The sequence below is a fragment of the Mobula hypostoma genome, chromosome 19, assembly GCF_963921235.1.
Source record: "Mobula hypostoma chromosome 19, sMobHyp1.1, whole genome shotgun sequence".
Lineage (NCBI taxonomy): Eukaryota > Metazoa > Chordata > Chondrichthyes > Myliobatiformes > Myliobatidae > Mobula > Mobula hypostoma.
Genome location: NC_086115.1, coordinates 48,747,323 through 48,764,802, shown reverse-complemented (window position 1 = coordinate 48,764,802; position 17,480 = coordinate 48,747,323). Strand labels below are relative to the sequence as shown.

The following is a 17,480-nucleotide window of genomic DNA, read 5'->3' as shown; positions in this document are numbered from 1 at the left end:
CCACTAAAGTGTAATAAAGAAATTTCTCAGCCCATAGCTTGTAAGTGATCTCTGTTTTACTTCATTCTACTGGTCTTTGAGCAGAACTTGCTTCCCTTCATCGGTTAACTCACTCCAAATGTACATAAATTTTCAAATAATAGTTCTACTGAACTGCTGAGAACCAACAATATGTTATTTTATTTGTGTTCAGTGGCTCCGCGTACAGTGACTAGATATGAAAGCAAGGATGTAATGATGAGGCTCTATAAAGCACTGGTGAGACCTCACCTGGAGTATTGTGAGCAGGCTGGGTCCCTTATCTGAGCATGATGAGCTGACATTGGAAAGTGTTCAAAGGAGCTTTACAAAAATGATTCTGTGATTGAAAGGCTTGTCACATGAGGAGTGTTCAATAGCTCTGGGCCTCCACTCACCAGAATTCAAAAGAATGAGGGACGACCTTATTGAAACCGATCTAATGTTGCAAGGCCGCAATTGAGTGGATGTGGAGAGGATGTTTTCTATATTGGGTCTAAGGCCAGAGACACAGCCTCAGAATAGAGGGGCGTCCTTTTAGAACAGAGATAAGGAGGAATTTCTTCAGCCAAAGAGTGGTGAATCCGTAGAATTTGTTGCTACAGATGGCTGTGGAGGCCAAGTCATTGTGTACATTTAAGGCCAAGGTTGATAGATTCTTGAGTGCTTGGGGCTTGAAGGAATATGGAGAGAAGGCAGGAGACTGGGGCTAAGAGGGAAAATGGATCAGCCATGATGAAATGGTGGAGCAGACTCGATGGGCCAAATGGCTTAATTCTGCTCCTATACCTTATGGTCTTATTTCTGTGCGTGTATGTACATTTCTATTCCATTTCCCTTTGTTCAGTTCTGCTTTCTCTTATAAATGCTGTTCATCTGTAATATATGATGGTTTCATATCTTTTCACAGATGCTAAGTGACCTGCGAAATGTTTCCAGGATTTCTGAGTCCTTTCTTAACACTATCATTACTTTCTAATTCCCTGCTGTCAATCCTTATAAACTTCTAATTCAGTCCAGATTGCAAGAACTGGAGAAGAAAGAGACTCTATTCAAGGATTGTCAAGTATTTTATTTCAATTACAGTTGACAATATGGAGAACATAAATTTAGCTAGAATAAACATAGTACTTCATGTTATAGATAAGTGTTAAAGGTATCACACTACACAAATGCAGTTTGCTATTAATGGGTTTATTGCTGAACTTAAAACTTTCTCAAAATGTAAGTGGAATTAGAATTAACTTAATAAACTGACATTATCCAGATTAAATTTAGTTTCAGAATGAAATTAGGGTATGTATTGATTTGACCGAGTAACATAGTGGTTGTTGCTGTAATTGGATCAGATTCACATTTTATTGTAGGCAGTACATTAGTCCACATTCCAAAAGTGCCTAAACAATAGAAGAAATAATGTAAAAGAATGTACAGAAATGTCAGGAAAGGCAATTCAGAAGAATTACGAAGAGAAAGAAAAATATTGTACTAACAGAAATATAGAAAGGAATTTGGCAAACACATAAATAACAAAGGAAACATCAGCATACAGATAGGGCCACTGGGGTGGGGGAGGTGGGCTCACATAACAAAATTACAGCCAATGACAGAAATACCAAATAGTTAATTTGCTTTTATCAAGGGACTCTTTGGGGTCTTCTGCTGTTGCTTACATGATGGGGTGGGGAAGGGGTCGGAGCTTCTGCTGGTGTGGGTGAGGGTCAATGCATTTGCTGATGCTTGTTCGAAGAGAGGGGGCTCCCGGGCTTCGATAATCTATCATTCATTCTATGGAGTTCTTGTTTTGTGGATGTCTCTGAAGAGTATGAATTTCACTATGTACATTCTCTGATATTGGAAGAACCTTTTGAACCTTGAATCTTTTAAACTTTATGCACTGTAGCACATTTGGGATGACTTAGAAATCATGGCTCAAAAAGAGAAAATTATTGCTAAGACAACTACTCAAGATGATTTGTATCTACTCATATTTGAAAAATTACATAATAAAATCTTATGACACATAGGAGACCATTTGTCTCATTGTGTCTTTGGTGGTTACGTCAAGCTTCCTAGCCCAACCCCACTAGCCAGGAGCAGGTTGGAAGTTTCACAGTTCTTCAACTACTTCATCAATTCCCCTTTTAATTGTGTGGTCTGTTACCATCCACCACACTTCCAGGCAATGAAAAACAGGGACAACAAAATAGCTGAGAAACTCAGTCAAGTAGCATCTGACCATGTGGACCTCAAAAGAGAATTCCTATGAAAAGTTTTCATGAACAAAAAACTATTTACTGAAAAAAAAAAGATTTTCTGTCCTGTGCAATGAATGCATGTGGTACAGATGTATCCAAAAATTGGTAGAGATAGTCAGCTGTGAAAAATGCATGCCTGAATCCCAATACCATGGTTTTTCATTAGACATACACACACATATAGCCAAGCCAAACATGCAGAAGCAGTCCTTAGGGCACATATGGCCCAATGTGTATTTAGTTGAGGGAATCCCAGGCTGTGGAAACCAGCACTGGAGACCTACATTCAGGAGGTCTCTTTTGAAGTCACAAGAGTCTTCCATTAGATCCTCAACAACCCAAACTTCAATATTCCCTTCTTAATTGATTATGAGCTTGAGTCATAACACTCTCTTGATGGTAAGGCTGACTCTCAGTCCTCTAAATCCTTGAATGCTAGTCTAACCATCCAACAGCTGAGTATGGCTACCTACTCTAACCCAATCCACCCCTTATAGTTTCAAATCTACTGGACTCACTGCCTTCCACATCATCTTCTCTTGCTGATTCAATCTTCCCTACTTTAGTAGGCTTTCCTCACATGGAATCCATTTGTTTCCTTCACACGTTCCAAAAGAGAAACTTTAGCCAGAATAAGGCCCAGTCTACAGTTTTAGGCCTTCAGAATCTTGAAACAGCTGTCCTTCAGTGGAATCATTTATTGTTCTGCTGGGTACCACCAAGTTCATGCATTTTTATGGTCACCAGAAATTTCTAGGTTGTAGCCACGGGCCAGTTTGGCCATAGCTTCCCCTCTGGGAAATACCATTCTGTAACCTCATTGCCTTTTTGAGTGACAACAAAATTTCTGCTTAGCCTAAGTGGAGAGTTACAGGGCAGATTGTGAGCATCCATCTGGGGATTAAGAGCCAAGAGATCGCTTTCATCTCGGGAAGGATTATAAAGATTAAACAGGAGAAAAATGTTAAAAGTTCTTTACAAAGATGTATTTTCACTTCATATAGACATGAACCAGCTTATACAAATGTGGAAAATATTAAGCTTTTAATGTTATTGTTATATGAATTAATGTTTGCTTATGATATATAGTTTCCTCATCAAGAAAAAATTGACTTAGGTGAAGATTTAGTTGAAAATTTAGAATAAATCCTTTCCTTGACATTGCAACAGATGTGGACTATTTATTTAAGCCATAAGGAAACCATATTTATCTTTAAATTTTAATATTTTCTTACAAAATAGGAGGCCATTTAAACTATCATGTCCATGCTGGTAGATAGAGAAATATGATCAGTCCTTTTCTCCCACTATGGAATCTGTGTCTCACTTGCTCATTAGCGATACCCTAATTCTCCCAACAGCCATCTAATATATGGTAGTTAATTAATCAATCAACTGGCACATCTTTGAGATGTAGAAGGAAAGTGGTTGCCATGGAACCAGCACCCGAATTCAGGATCACTACAGCTGTGAAGCTCATGGAACTTGCTAGAAGCAATAATGGACAATGAAAGAAAAATGCTTTCTAATGTTTCCCCAATTACTTCAAGTCTGAAATTGTCTAAGTATAGTCAGGCATTGCAATTGAAAACAATATGCAAGGAAGGACCAACAGAAAAAAAAAATTCTGGATTCTGAAGTTCTTAAACATTGTTTTGTTTTTCTTAAATTGACCAACTGTTCTTTGAAAAGGAAAGGAAGAAGTATAAAGTTTAGTGTCAGATTACTGCGACCAATCTATCAGATACTTTGATCTGGAATCATGTACAGACGTTACCTTATATCAGTCATCTTGGATGTCTTGGGGAAATGCAGGGATTATATTATTGTCTGGTGCTAAATTGACTGAGAAAAGCTGCAGTTCAAAATCTATGTAAACTGCTGCATGGTTGATCAAATTTTAATTAACACGTTCTTAAAGAAAGGGGAATTTAAGTTTGGAATATTGCTTTATAAACTTTGTTGAAATTGTAGGAAATTTGCATGAAACTGACAACAAATAAGTAGATGAACCTAAGAATTCTGCTTTACTTTGATTTCATTGGATTAGACCTTCAGTTTGATTGCACTTTTTTTTAACTTTAATCAGCTGAAGTTGACAAATTGGCTTCAAATTTTGAATATTTTATGCATGCAAGCAGTGAGTGGTATGCCAGTTTCTGTGCTAATTCCTGCCCACAAAATTGACCAGGCCTCCGGAGTGCTTCTGCGAATTATGATCATTTACAAATCTTTTGGGAGACTTTAAACTAGTAAACAGTCTTACAACATTTGCAAAAATATACTTTAATTAGTCCAATTTTAAAAAAAAATTTATGTGTTGGTGTGCCTCTATGAAAACAAGCATATTGGAAAACAATATAGAAGCAATTTTTTAACATTATATTTTAATATTTCTCTGGTTTATGGAAGATTTTGACAATTTTGCAGTATTTATGATTTTGAGCAAAATATGAGGAATGAAAACACTCCAAAAATGGGAGCTATCATCTGTGTCTGAATCGGTAACCAAACCCAAAGTTAGAAGCCTATGTTTCACAACAATTTTTGCTGAAACTTCTACTACAAAGTTGAAGACGATAATTATCTGAAGCTTAAATTGCTTTGAAAATTGATTAGTGAAATAGATATCAACATGACAAATGACAAATCCTTGAGAAATTATATTTGAAAAATTACATTTAAACAGCAGCTGATGGCAAATGCTTAGTTCTCTTGCCATTGGCAGAGATTACTGATATGAAAACACTAATTTGTTTGCTTCTAATGTACTTCTAGGGCCTGATAAGGAACAGGATCAATAGAATAATAAGTAAGGCTGAAATTGGTGCACGCATTGTTGTTGCTCCTAAACCATGTTAATTGTGGTGCACTATGTTGAAATTCATCACTAGATCTACCGCAAATGAACAACACATTGACAGTTCTGAGATCAAGTGGTGTGAGGAGATAGTTCAGCAATGGAGCCTTAGATACTGGGAACATTTGGAAAATCTGCTCCAATGAGCTGGAGATTGGGAGAGTAGATTCGGAAAGTGTTATTGGTGCCCAGCTGCTATAAGCCCAACTTTGAATATGTTTGCCAACTTCAACTTTACCTTTCTCTGGAGATCTGATCACAAGTCATTTGGTTACATTATGTTCATTGTTGTTTGCATTTACTTAATGGCTCTACAACAAAGCTCTACCAAAGATAAACCAGTTCAATTTAGTCAAGAGTCATAGGGCAGCTCTACAACCCTGCTGATCTACTACACCCCTCAACCATCAGCCTCCTGACCAGTGGGGATAACTTCACTCGCCCCATCATTTAAATGCTCCCACACTTTCAAGGACTTTTCATCTCACGTTCTCGCTATTTATTGATTATTTATCTTTTTTTCTTTTGTAATTGCACAGTTTGTTTTCTTCTACACGTTGATTGCTTGTCCATCCTGTTGGGTGCGGTCTTTCATTGATTCAATTATGTTACTTGGATTTACCGAGTATGCAAAAGAAAATGAATCTCAAGGTTGTACATGGTGACACATATTCTATGTACTTTGATAATAATTTGCCTTGAACTTTTCATTTCATTTGTTTTTGTCTATTCAAAAACCGTAACAAATTACAATGTTATTGATCAACGATACACAGGATGCTGGAAGAACTCAGCAGGTTAAGCAGCATCTCTGAAGGTAAACAGTTTTAAGTTCGGCTTTTTGGGTTAGGATTTTGCATCAGAAGTGAGAGTGATAAGGATATAGTATAGAGCCGTGGGCTGGGTTGAAACAGAGGATGTAGTAATTGATGGAACCCAATGGGAAGGGGCGGATGGAGGTGACGGGGAGATGGAGCAATGTTGTTGTGGGGCGGGGGGGCAGAGGCTGACTGGTAATAGGTGGAACATACAGTGAGGAGATGATGGGTCGATACTGTTAGCTGGGGTAAGGGTTGAAATGGGTGCTGATGGATAATATCTGGAACTAGATGGGGAGGGGATGATGGGCAAGTAGAACCAGGAGTGGGGAGTTGATGTGCAGATGGACAACGGGAGGAGAAAGCAACGTGAGTGTGTGAGACAAGAGAACACTGCCAGTGTGGTTTATCTGAAACAGCCTTTTTGTCTCTGAAGCAGTTTCTTTTGCCTTCAATATAATTGGTCAGTTTGGCAAATTGTGCAGTCTGAGCTTTGGTTAACAATAAACATACTTTGTAACATTTTTGTTGGAATATGTCGATAGGGAACCATTAAACAGGCATATGGCAGGCAAGGTTGTAGGGCTATGTATTATTGCCTCAGATGGTTGGCTCAAGGTTGACATGGAGTATTAACAGTGATAGGGACTAATTAATTTTGTACTATAAAAATCAATATTGAGAATAATCTCAATGTTGTTTTAAAACCTTAAAAGTTATTTTACGTTACTATCAAAGCGAAACAGCTTTGTTTAGTGCAGCCAAGCACGTGTGATGGGATGCACCGCTCCCTTTCTCCCCCTGCAAACATCTGTATGAGTTTTGTCAGGAATCAAGTAAAAGGGAAGAAGTATGAGACGAGGTGAGCATCCCCAGCCAAAGGAAACTCACGTACCTTCTAAGGAGTGACCCTAGCAACACGTTCGGAAATCTGTATATTATGATTCTGTCTCTAATACTTCAGAACCAAGCTTACAAATTAAAGTCCAATGACAAAATGAGCAAGGAACTTCAGAAATAAACTCTCTAGAGGACCGAGCAGAACAGGAAATTAACAATGAACCAGTGAGGTTATTATAACTCCTGGATCTCTCTTGGCTGAAGCAGGGTGGAGAGCAGGGAATAGGCCGCTTTCAGAGTAGCGATTGGGATTCCAAAAACAGTAAGTTTAAAGCCAATTGAATTCCAACAACCCTAGTTCAGTGGGAAAAGGCAGCACATTGGAGAGGAGGCATGGAAGGCCACTAACTGAAATACTTTAGCAGGCTTATAGATGTTAAATTTTAACTCAGCAGACAGGGCTTCCCACCTAAACCCAATGTGTAAGTTTATATCAACAATGCTTATAGTTGAGAAAGAGGAAAGATCCCCCCAAATCACCAAACAATCTGCTAACCTCCCAGCAATTGGGACCTTGTGATCTCCAAGCACTCCTCAGCTGCAGCCACCACCTCTTTAATCCTCACCCCTCTTTCTGGTTCCTCTAACCGGATCCTATGCTCTCAACATTCCCACAAATAATGATCCCTTCCTCCTTCTATTCTCCACTCCTTCTCCACAGCCTGGTCTTGGTGAGTTCCTTGACTGAGAGCTGAGGCTGCAAAATGGGGTCCCAAAATTATATCAGGACCTGCTGTTAAATTTTCACCCACTGCACCTTCTGCCTGATCTGTGCTAGTCCTCTATAAATATAAGGACAAATGTCTTATTACTTTTTAAACTCGCTGACCATTTACCATTTAAGTACTTCCATGCTCTTAGCTGTCCATGTTATTTCCAAAGAACTGTGTGAAAATACTTAACTTCAGTTTGAAACTTTATTTTCATAAGATGCATAAAAAGGCTTTGTGACAAAGAAATCACACGTTAATAAAGATTTAATGTTGTTATGATTGGTGACAGATTTGACACATGGCCTGGGTAGCTTGACAAAAAAATATTACATTCACAAATGTAACAAAAACACTTTGAAGTTGTGGCTCAAGCATAAAATGAACTCTGAGAGCTAATTCATCAAAGCTGACAGCTTGCGAGCATTAATCTAGAGGGGTCTGTCTCCAGACCACACTGGGGATTTCACTCAGACAACAGTTTTTTCTAGAGGAAATCATGCAGCCAGGCAAAGTAGCTGTAATCATGTCAAACCTATAAATTGTTGGCTCATCTCCCTTCTCTATTACATGTTAGGCTACAGATCCATCAGTAAAATAAATTGCAAAAGAAACACAGGTGAAAGATACGAATCTTGTGTTTGAATATTATAGGGTTCTTTCTGCTAACAACATAGGAAACTCTGAACATATAAAAGGGGTTAATGGAAGAATTACCTTTGGAATATAGTTGCATGTTGGCAAGTCATAATATCTGAGTCTGCAGGAAAATCACTGATAAAAAGCCAAGATAGATTGGCTGTGTTTAAATTTGGTAAACAGAAACATTTCATCCTTTACAGCTTGATAGATGGAGAAAACCGTCAAGATGCCAACATTTTGCAGTAAGTGTGTTCAAAACCAATGTCCCTTGACCTTGAATTGAAGAAGTTAGAAGAGACCTTTGCACTCGGATGGATTTTCTACTTAAACAGATCACTGCATTTGGTTTGTTCATTTTCAAGTCATCTAAGGATGCATGTGCTTAGTGTTATTTTCCATAACCAGAGCAAAGTATAAACCTAACCTAATTAAAATGTCATTGCTTACCTTCATTGGATGCAGGACATAAATCTGGCCCATCTACAGAAGAAATACTGTGTGTTAAATACCCCAATACTGATGGCTAGGAAGGAAGGAACTGGGGGAGAGTTTTAGCAGCCAGGAAACTCAGAGGTAAGTATTTCTTAGAGGTGCTGCCAAATTTAACAACAGGACTTAATTTAAAATTTTTGCATGAATTTCATGGCCTCAGTCAGCTTGGCTGATGGGCCAGCTGGCTATAGATAGGGCCAGACAGGATGCACCAGCTCCTCTTGGCCCACGTACAGGACTGTCAAGGCACTGATCTGATGGGTATGGTCCTACTTGTCTCCCCTTATCAGTCAGGTTTTCCCGAGTCCAGCAAATCCTTCCTGTATGTCTAAAAACTAAAGTAAATGTATCCTTATTTAAAATGCTTCAGTAATTAATGAGTTCCTCCGAGTAGGAAATAAGTTACCCTACTCTCAATGTGCCTCCATTAAAATTAGAAGTTTAAAAGATATAAGATTCCAGATGGTGGATTTTTAATCTTCCTCTGTCCATTCAGTGGGTTAACATTACCTACCACAATGTGGCTGGAGATGGTCTCCATGCTGTTCATACTAGACATGTGAGATTCTTTGGCATGTGTAAATTTGTCAATAGGTTTTCTGTCAAATCACCATTTTATATATTTTGAATATTCTTCATTATGGATGAAAGCTTTAAAAAACATCCCATTTTGGACTGAATATATACAGCATATTATACATAGATTTTTACCTGGAACTTTTGTACAATGACTTTCTGACATCTGGTTGCCTAGCTGACTACAGGACTGGCAGTTCATGAAGAGACATCGGATTACGTAGGGGGAGAGAAAGTTTAAAAGAAGTGAGCGGAGGCAACAGATTTTGTATGCTGCAGTTCCCAAGGAGACACTGGATTGCACATAATTAAGCATAGCAAGAAAAAAAAAGTTAGGTTTAAGTGGTGCAACTATTGTGTGAGTAAGCAGAGTTAGAGTGGGGAGTTGACGCTTTGGCAATGAGAGCAATCGGCCGTAAGTATATTTGTTTTTTGTTATTTATTCTTCATTCTTTCTTATTCTACATTTAGAGCAGTGGGGATGCCAGGAAGGGTTGTGAAATACTCCTCTTGCAGGATGTGCGAAGGAAGGGAGACCACCGGTGTCCCTGATGACTACATCTGCAGGAAGTGCATTCAGCAGCAGCTTCTAATAGACTGTGTGTTAAGCAGTTGGAGCTGGAGCTGGAGGAACTCCAGATCATGCGGGAAGCTGAGGGGTTGTTAGACAGGACGTACAGGGAGGTAGATGTGGGACACAAGTAATTGGGTGACCGTCAGGAGGGGGAAAGGGGATAGGCAGCCAGTGCGGTACCCCACCCCTATGGCTTTTCTCCTCAGCAATAGATTTACCACTTTGGATACTGTTGGGGGAGGGATGACCTAACAGAGGAAAGCCACAACAGTCAGGTCTTTGGCACTAAGTCTGGCAGTGTAGCTCAGAAGGGAAGTGGGGAGAAAAGGCTAGCTGTAGTGACAGGGAACTTGTTGGTTAAGGGAACAGAGAAAGAGGTTCTGTGGCTAAGAATCAGATGCTCAGGTGGTACGTTGCATCCCGAGTTGCAGGGTTAGAGACCTCTCGGATCAAGTACACAGCATTCTTAAGTGGGAGGGTGAGAAAGCAGAGGTCGTGGTCCACGTCGGTAACAATGACATGGGTCGGAGTGCTGGTGAGGTCCTGCAAAGCGAGTTCAGGGACTTTGGTGCTAAAGTTAAAGGACAGGAACTCCAGGGTGGTGATCTCAGGATTGCTACCTGTACCATGTACCAATGAGCCCAGAAATAAGAAGATCGTACAGTTTAACACATGGCTGAGGAGATGGTGCCAAAAGGTTTTTGGATGATTGGGCTGCCTTCCAGAGAAGGTGGAACCTATACAGAAGGGACAGGTTGTACCTGGCCTATAGGGAGATGAATATCTTAGCGGGAAGCTTTGCCAGTGCTGCATGGGGGGTGGAGGGGTTAAACTAGAGTTACTTAGGGATAGGAACCGCAGTCCCAGAGCAGTTAGTGGAGTGGTTGTGGAGAAGGATGTTACATACAATGTCAGGAAAAGGTAGAGCATGGTGGGACTAATGTTCTGAGCTGTGTATATTTTCAATGTGAGCAGTATGATAGGAAAGGCAGATGAGCTTAGGGCATGGATCAGCACGTAGAATGATGACATTGTAGCTATTAGTGAGACTTGTAGGAGGGAAAGGACTTGCAGCGGAATGTTCCAGGGTTCTGTTGTTTTAGATGTGAGAGAGTGGGAGGGGTTACAGGGGGAGAAGTGGCGTTACTAGTCAGAGGAAACTTCATGCCAGTGCTCAGTTAGGACAGACTGGAGAGCTCATCTAGTAAGGCTCTATGGGTAGAACTGAGGAATAATAAATGTATGACAATGTTAATGGGATTAACTTACAGACCACCCAACAGTCTGCGGGATCTAGAGCAGCAAATTTGTACAGCAATTGCAGACTGTTGCAAGAAACATAAGGTTGTGATAGTAGGTGATTTTAACTTTGCACATAATGACTGGGATTCCCATTATGTAAAAGGGTTGGATGGGAAAGCATTTGTCAAATGTGCTTAGGAAAGTTTCCTTAATCAGTACATAGAATCTCAGCTAAAGAGAGTGTCATACTAGATCTCCTATTAGCGAATGAGACAGGGCAGGTGACAGAAATTTGTGTCGAACACTTTGCACCTAGTGGTTATAATGCCATTAGTTTCAAAGTCAATATAGAAAAGATAGGTCTGATCCTCAGGCTGAGATTCTAAATTGGAGAAAGGCCAATTTTGATGGTGTCGGAAAGGATCTGGCAAGTGTGAACTGGGACAGGCTGCTTTCTGGCAAAGATATACTTGGTAACCGAGAGGCTTTCAAAAGTGTAATTTTTTGAAAGTACAGAGTAAAAGGCAGGGAGAACAGGTTTTGGGAACCTTGGTGTTTGAGAGATATTGAGGCCCTTGTTAAGAAAAAGGAGGTGCATGTCAGGTACTGGCAGGTGGAAACAAATGAACTACATGAGTAATATAAGAAATGCAAGAGAACAATTAAGAAGGAAGTCAGTAGGGCTAAAAGAAAGCACGAGGTTGCACTAGCAGACAAGGCGAAGGAGAATTTTAAGGGTTTCTATAGATATATATTAAGAGCAAAAGGGTAGCAAGGGTCAAAATTAGTTGTCTGGAAGATCAGAAAGGTAGGCTATGCATGAAGCCAAAAGAGTTGTTGGAGATCTAAAATGGATTTGTTTTTGCATCTGCGTTTACTTGGGGGATGAACACAGAGTCTATGGAGGTGAAGGAAAGCAGCAAAGAAGTTATGGACTCTATAAATACTACAGAGGAGCAATTAGGGTGGATAAATTCCCAGGGCCTGACAAGATATTCCTTCAGACCATGTGGGAGGCTAGTGCAGAAATCGCAGGGGTCCTAGCAGAGGTACTTAAAATGCCCTTAGCTATGAGAGAGATATTGGAGGTTTGGATGATAGCTAATGGTGTTCCGTTGTTTATAGTCATAGTTATAGACATACTTTATTGATCCCAGGGGAAATTGGTTTTCGTTACAGTTGCACCATAAATAATTAAATAGTAATAAACCATAAATAGTTAAATAGTAGTATGTAATTTATGCCAGGAAGTAAGTCTGGCATAATTTGGCTCTAAGGATAAGCCAGAAAATTATAGGCCAGTGAGCCTGACATCAGTAGTGGGAAGATTATTGGAAGGTATTCCAAGCAACTGGATAGATAATTATTTGGAAGGATGGGGACTGATTAGGGATAGTCAACATGCTTTTATGTGTGGTAAGTTATGGCTAACCAGTTTTTCAGAATTTTTCAAAGTCACCAGGAAAGCTGATGAAGGCAAGAAGGTGGATATTGTCTTCATGGGCTTTAGCAAGGCATCTGACAAGGTCCCGTATGGGAAGTTGGTCAAGAATGTTCAGTAGTTTAGCATTCAAGCTGAGGTAGTACATTAATGTATGGAATACAGGAGTTGGGATGTTACGTTGAAATTGTACAAGATGGTGAGGCCTAATTTGGAGTACCGTGTGCAGTTTTGGTCACCTACCTACAGAAAAGGTGTAAATAAATTGAAAGAGTGCAGAGAAAATTTACAAGGGTGTTGTCAAGACTTGATGACCTAAGCTATAGGGAAAGGTTGAATAGGATTGGAAATTTTGCCTGGAGCATAGAAGATTGAGGGGAGATTTGATAGAGGCACAGTATGTAAAATTATGAGGGGTATAGATAGGGTAAATACAAGCAGGCTTTATCCACTGAGGTTGGATGGTACTACAACTAAAGGTCATGGGTTAAAGGTGAAAGATGAAATGCTTAGGGAAACATGAGGAGGAACTTCCGGTACTTCTTGTAAGATGGCAGTTCACTTTGATGCAGAGGCTTCTACAGGGCTAACCTAAGGTGTTATTGTCTTAAAAATATATTTTTTTACAATTGCAAGACTCTGCTGGACAATAAGAGCTTAAAATACTCAGGTCTACTCTAGCAGTGAGTTGCTTAATGGTGGAGAAACTGAAGGAGCTGGACTTGGTGTGGATTGTGATGCTGCCTTCGACAGAGAGGCAGTGGTGCACGAAGGATATGTGTAGTCTAACAGAGAGCGATCATTGTAGTCACTTTTCTTGTGATTGCAAGACCCTGTTGGACATTGTTAATGTGGAAAGCTGCAAGTCCAATTCACTGGCTTATTGGCAAACAGCAGGGGAGCTGCGTGGCCTCAGTTGTAGTGAGGACTTGGCATCAAGCTGCGGTGCCACCTGCTTGCAGGTGCCAAAGAGGTTGGCTAGTCCACCAGGGCACAGGAAGTGGTGTGGCATGGCATCCATGGTCAGTGCTGTCCATTCCCCCCCCCGCCCAGTGTTCGCTCGGCAGAAGACAAGATGTATTTTGTTTGAATGTAGACTGCTGGAACATTCATAGACTCAGGAACCTGGACTATATATTTTTCAGGTGACAATACTACTGCTATCTTATATGTGCTGTGTGTGACTGTTGGTACTGTGTTTTGCACCTTGGCCCAAAAGTAAAACTTCTTCATTTGGCTGTATCCATAGGTATTCATGAAGGGCTGAATGACAATTAAACTTGAAATTGAACTTGAAATTCTTCACTCGGGGGTGGTGAGAGAGTGGAATGAGCTGCCAGCACATGTGGTGGTTGTGGTTAAATTTCAACATTTAAGAGAAATTTAGATCGGTACATGGATGGGAGGAGTATGGATGACAATGGTTCAGGTGCAGGTTGATGGGACTAGGCAGACTTATGACCCGGCATGGACTAGATGGTCTGAATAGCCTGTTCCTATGCTGTAGTGTTCAATGAGTCTATGTCACCAAAGGACAATGCCACAGCTTCCAGATAAATTAGTTTTGTTGGAGGTTTGAAATAGGCTGGACAATCAATTAATCTAATCACATATTAATGTATTATATCAGATAATATAAACAAAGTTTTCACAATTTTATTCTGAAACTATGTGGTTCAATGTCACTGCCTTATAATGTAGACTAGGCCTTAAAGCTTCATTTTAAAGTCAAGTCAAATGTATATTGGAAATTAATATGAAAATGCATTCACCTACTTCCTGGGTTACAAAGAAAATAATCCTTATTTATTAATAAAAATATAACAATTGTCAATTAATAATTGTCCATGTAGAATTTTAATTGGCTTGAAACTCCATTGAGAAATTTCTGCATGGGAATCCTGATTTATACTAATCTGTCTAACTTCTTGTATGGATAATCTCATATACCAAAAAAAATTCTTTTGCCTTTAAGTGTAACCATCAAAACAACTACATAAATTTATCAGAAACACAAGAGATTCTGCAGATCCTGATACAAGGTTTTGTCCAAAATGTCGACTGTTTATTCCTTTCTATAGATGCTGTTTGATCTGCTGAGTTCCTCCAGCATTTTACCAGGGGTGATTGATAAGTTCATGGCCTAAGGTAGAAGGAATCAATTTTAGAAAACTTAGCATATTTATTTTTCGACATAGTCCCCTCCTACATTTACACAATTAGTCCAGCGGTTGTGGAGCATACGGATCCCTTTTTGGTAGAAGTCAACATCTTGGACCTCCAGAAAGTGGTCCACAGGAGAGGTGAGTGGTGTTCGTGGCCTAAAGTAGAAGGAGATGAGTTATACAGCTCTCGTTACAGGCACATGCAGTTCAACTCTTTGAGTGATTATGCAGAAAGTTTGAAGTTAATAACTCATATCCTTCCACATTAGGCCACGAACTTATCAATCACCCCTGCTGTGGACCAATTTTTAGAGGTCCAAGACGCCGACTTCTACAAAGAAGGGATCTGTATGCTCCACGACCGCTGGACTAAGTGTGTAAATGTAGGAGGGGACTATGTTGAAAAATATATGTGCTAGGTTTTCTAAAATTGACTCCTTCTACCTTAGGCCACGAACTTATCGCTTAAAGTTAGTTATTGCTTGCAAATATTACTTCATATTGGAATCTCATTTTAGAGACTCCTGCTTACAAGTGGCATGTTTTAGACATCTTGTCCTTAAAGTAAGTCATGTTTTCTAAAACAGGTTTTTGGCATAGAGTCTGCAACAGGCCAGTCCTTTAGACAGCATAAATTGATATTAAAATGTTATGACAAGTTCAAATGTTAGCACTTGGGACAATTTACTACTGAGAGGTAATAGAGACCCATGGGCACATTTTACAGCAGAACGCCTCTTGGGTAAATGTGATATTTCTACTTGTATTTCATGTCAAGTTCTGCACTGCTGGCTAAACTATACGAGTCTTGTCACAAGCAATATATCAGACAGAGGTTAAAGCACTACGTTCTTCTTACTACTTATTCTCCACATAAGCACAGAATTAAGACCAGCATGAGAAACTCCAACAAAATAAAACTAAGGTCAATCATTATTGATGGAATGTTTACTGGGAAAGCAGAAATTTTCCTCAACTAGCGAAGTTTAATTATGGAATGCAGTGTGGTGAAAAAGTAGTACTGGATGTTACATGCTGATCCTTGTGTGTAGATAGCATTTAATGAACTCCTTTCTGCTCATTGTGCGATGAGGCCACACTCAGGTTGGAGGAGCAACACCTTATATTCCATCTGGTAGCCTCCAACCTGATGGCATGAACATCGATTTCTCAAAACTCCAAGTAACTGCCCTCTCCCACTTCACCTTTCTCTATTCCCATTTCCCGCTCTCACCTTATCCCCTTACCTGCCCATCACCTCCCTCTGGTGCTCCTCTCCCTTCTCCTCCTTCCATGGCCTTCTGTCTTTTCCTATCAGATTTCCCCTTCTCTAGCCCTTTCTCTCTCTCACCAATCAACTTCCCAGTTCTTTACTTCATCACTCCCCCTCTCCCGGTTTCACCGATCACCTACTACCTTGTATTTCTTCCTCCCCTCCTCCCACCTTCTTACTCTGACCTTTCATCTTTTATCTCCAGTCCTGGTGAAGGGTCTCAGCCTGAAATGTCAACTATTTACTCTTTTCCACAAATGCTGCCTGGTCTGCTGAGTTCCTCCGGCATTTTGTGTGTGTTGCTTGGATTTCCAGCATCTGTAGATTTTCTCGTTTTTGTGATTTAATTAACTCCATTTGGCATTTTTAAGTATGTGATAATACTTTGCAGAACCATGATCCTTAAATATTAGTCTGTGAGGACAATCTAAGGCTTGTAATGAGTTATAGTTGGCAGCCGGTTGGTTGAATAATATCCAATCTGTTAGAGCTAACATCACTAGTCCATCAACATACTACAATCAATTTTGTTTGGTCTGCTTTTTCCACTCAATCTATTCACACACAATAGATAATTTATCCTATTATTATCTATCGAGCTTATAATTGATTTAACAGGCATTTCAGCTGTATCAGTCCCAGGAATACAACTAGTTTGTGTAGAACAGAATATTTACAGAGTAATGGGCATTCCCCAATTCTGTATTAATGGAGAACAGGTTACTCTGGACACAATCATGGTAAACAATAGACTGTATATAACTGAGATGAGAAGAAGTTTCTTCACTCAGAGAGTAGCGAATCTTTGGAGTTCTCTACCCTGGATGGGGTTTGATGTTCAGTCACAGATTCTGGGCATTCTGATTAAGAATGAAGGCAAACATGTATTTTGTTTGGACCTTATAACAATAGCCATTTAATACTGAATTCATTGGTTGTTGACATATTGCTTCATAAAATAATATCCCATACCAGGCCCACAATGATCCAAAAACTATGAACTGTTAAAGAATTAAAATGAAGTGTGAGTTCCTTAGTCCATAGTTTGTGCAATGCTATGTTTAGAATACCATAGGGATGTCACAGCCAAAAAAATTGCATACTCGTATATTTTTTTCAGTCTCCAACACTACAATATTTTCTTAGACAGCTTCCAAATTTCAACGATGAAGCGCAGACAAATACATTGTCTACGTGCAACCGTGTAGCTTACCCGGTGGATGGTGTCATGATGCAGCCCCCTTTGTCTGATGATGCCTTGCAGGTACAGCTACGTTCAGGAGTGTCGTGGTTCATGCCAAAATTGTGGCCCAGCTCGTGCGCCATAGTAACTGCTGCGCCAAGAGGATTATCCGAATGATCCTGTAAAATTGCAGAGCCAAAATCGTATTTTGGAGTTTAAACGTCAGAAAGAGCACTGTTCCATCTAAAAAGCTGAAATACTCAAAGTAATCAAAGAAGTATGTTGACTTTATATGCGAGTCAGAAGGATCTCATAATGTCCATTACAC

The 17,480-nt window shown here is 39.8% G+C and overlaps 1 protein-coding gene across 1 annotated transcript in view; it reads right to left on the bottom strand.

Annotated features, from left to right (window-relative positions):
- The window catches only part of LOC134359017 (disintegrin and metalloproteinase domain-containing protein 12-like), a 397,127-nt gene that overhangs the window by 68,163 nt on the left and 311,484 nt on the right, over positions 1-17,480 (bottom strand). Inside the window, exon 11 of the mRNA XM_063071825.1 lies at positions 17,183-17,331. Within this exon, the coding sequence (XP_062927895.1) occupies positions 17,183-17,331 (149 nt within the window). The remainder of the gene's footprint in view (positions 1-17,182; positions 17,332-17,480) is intronic.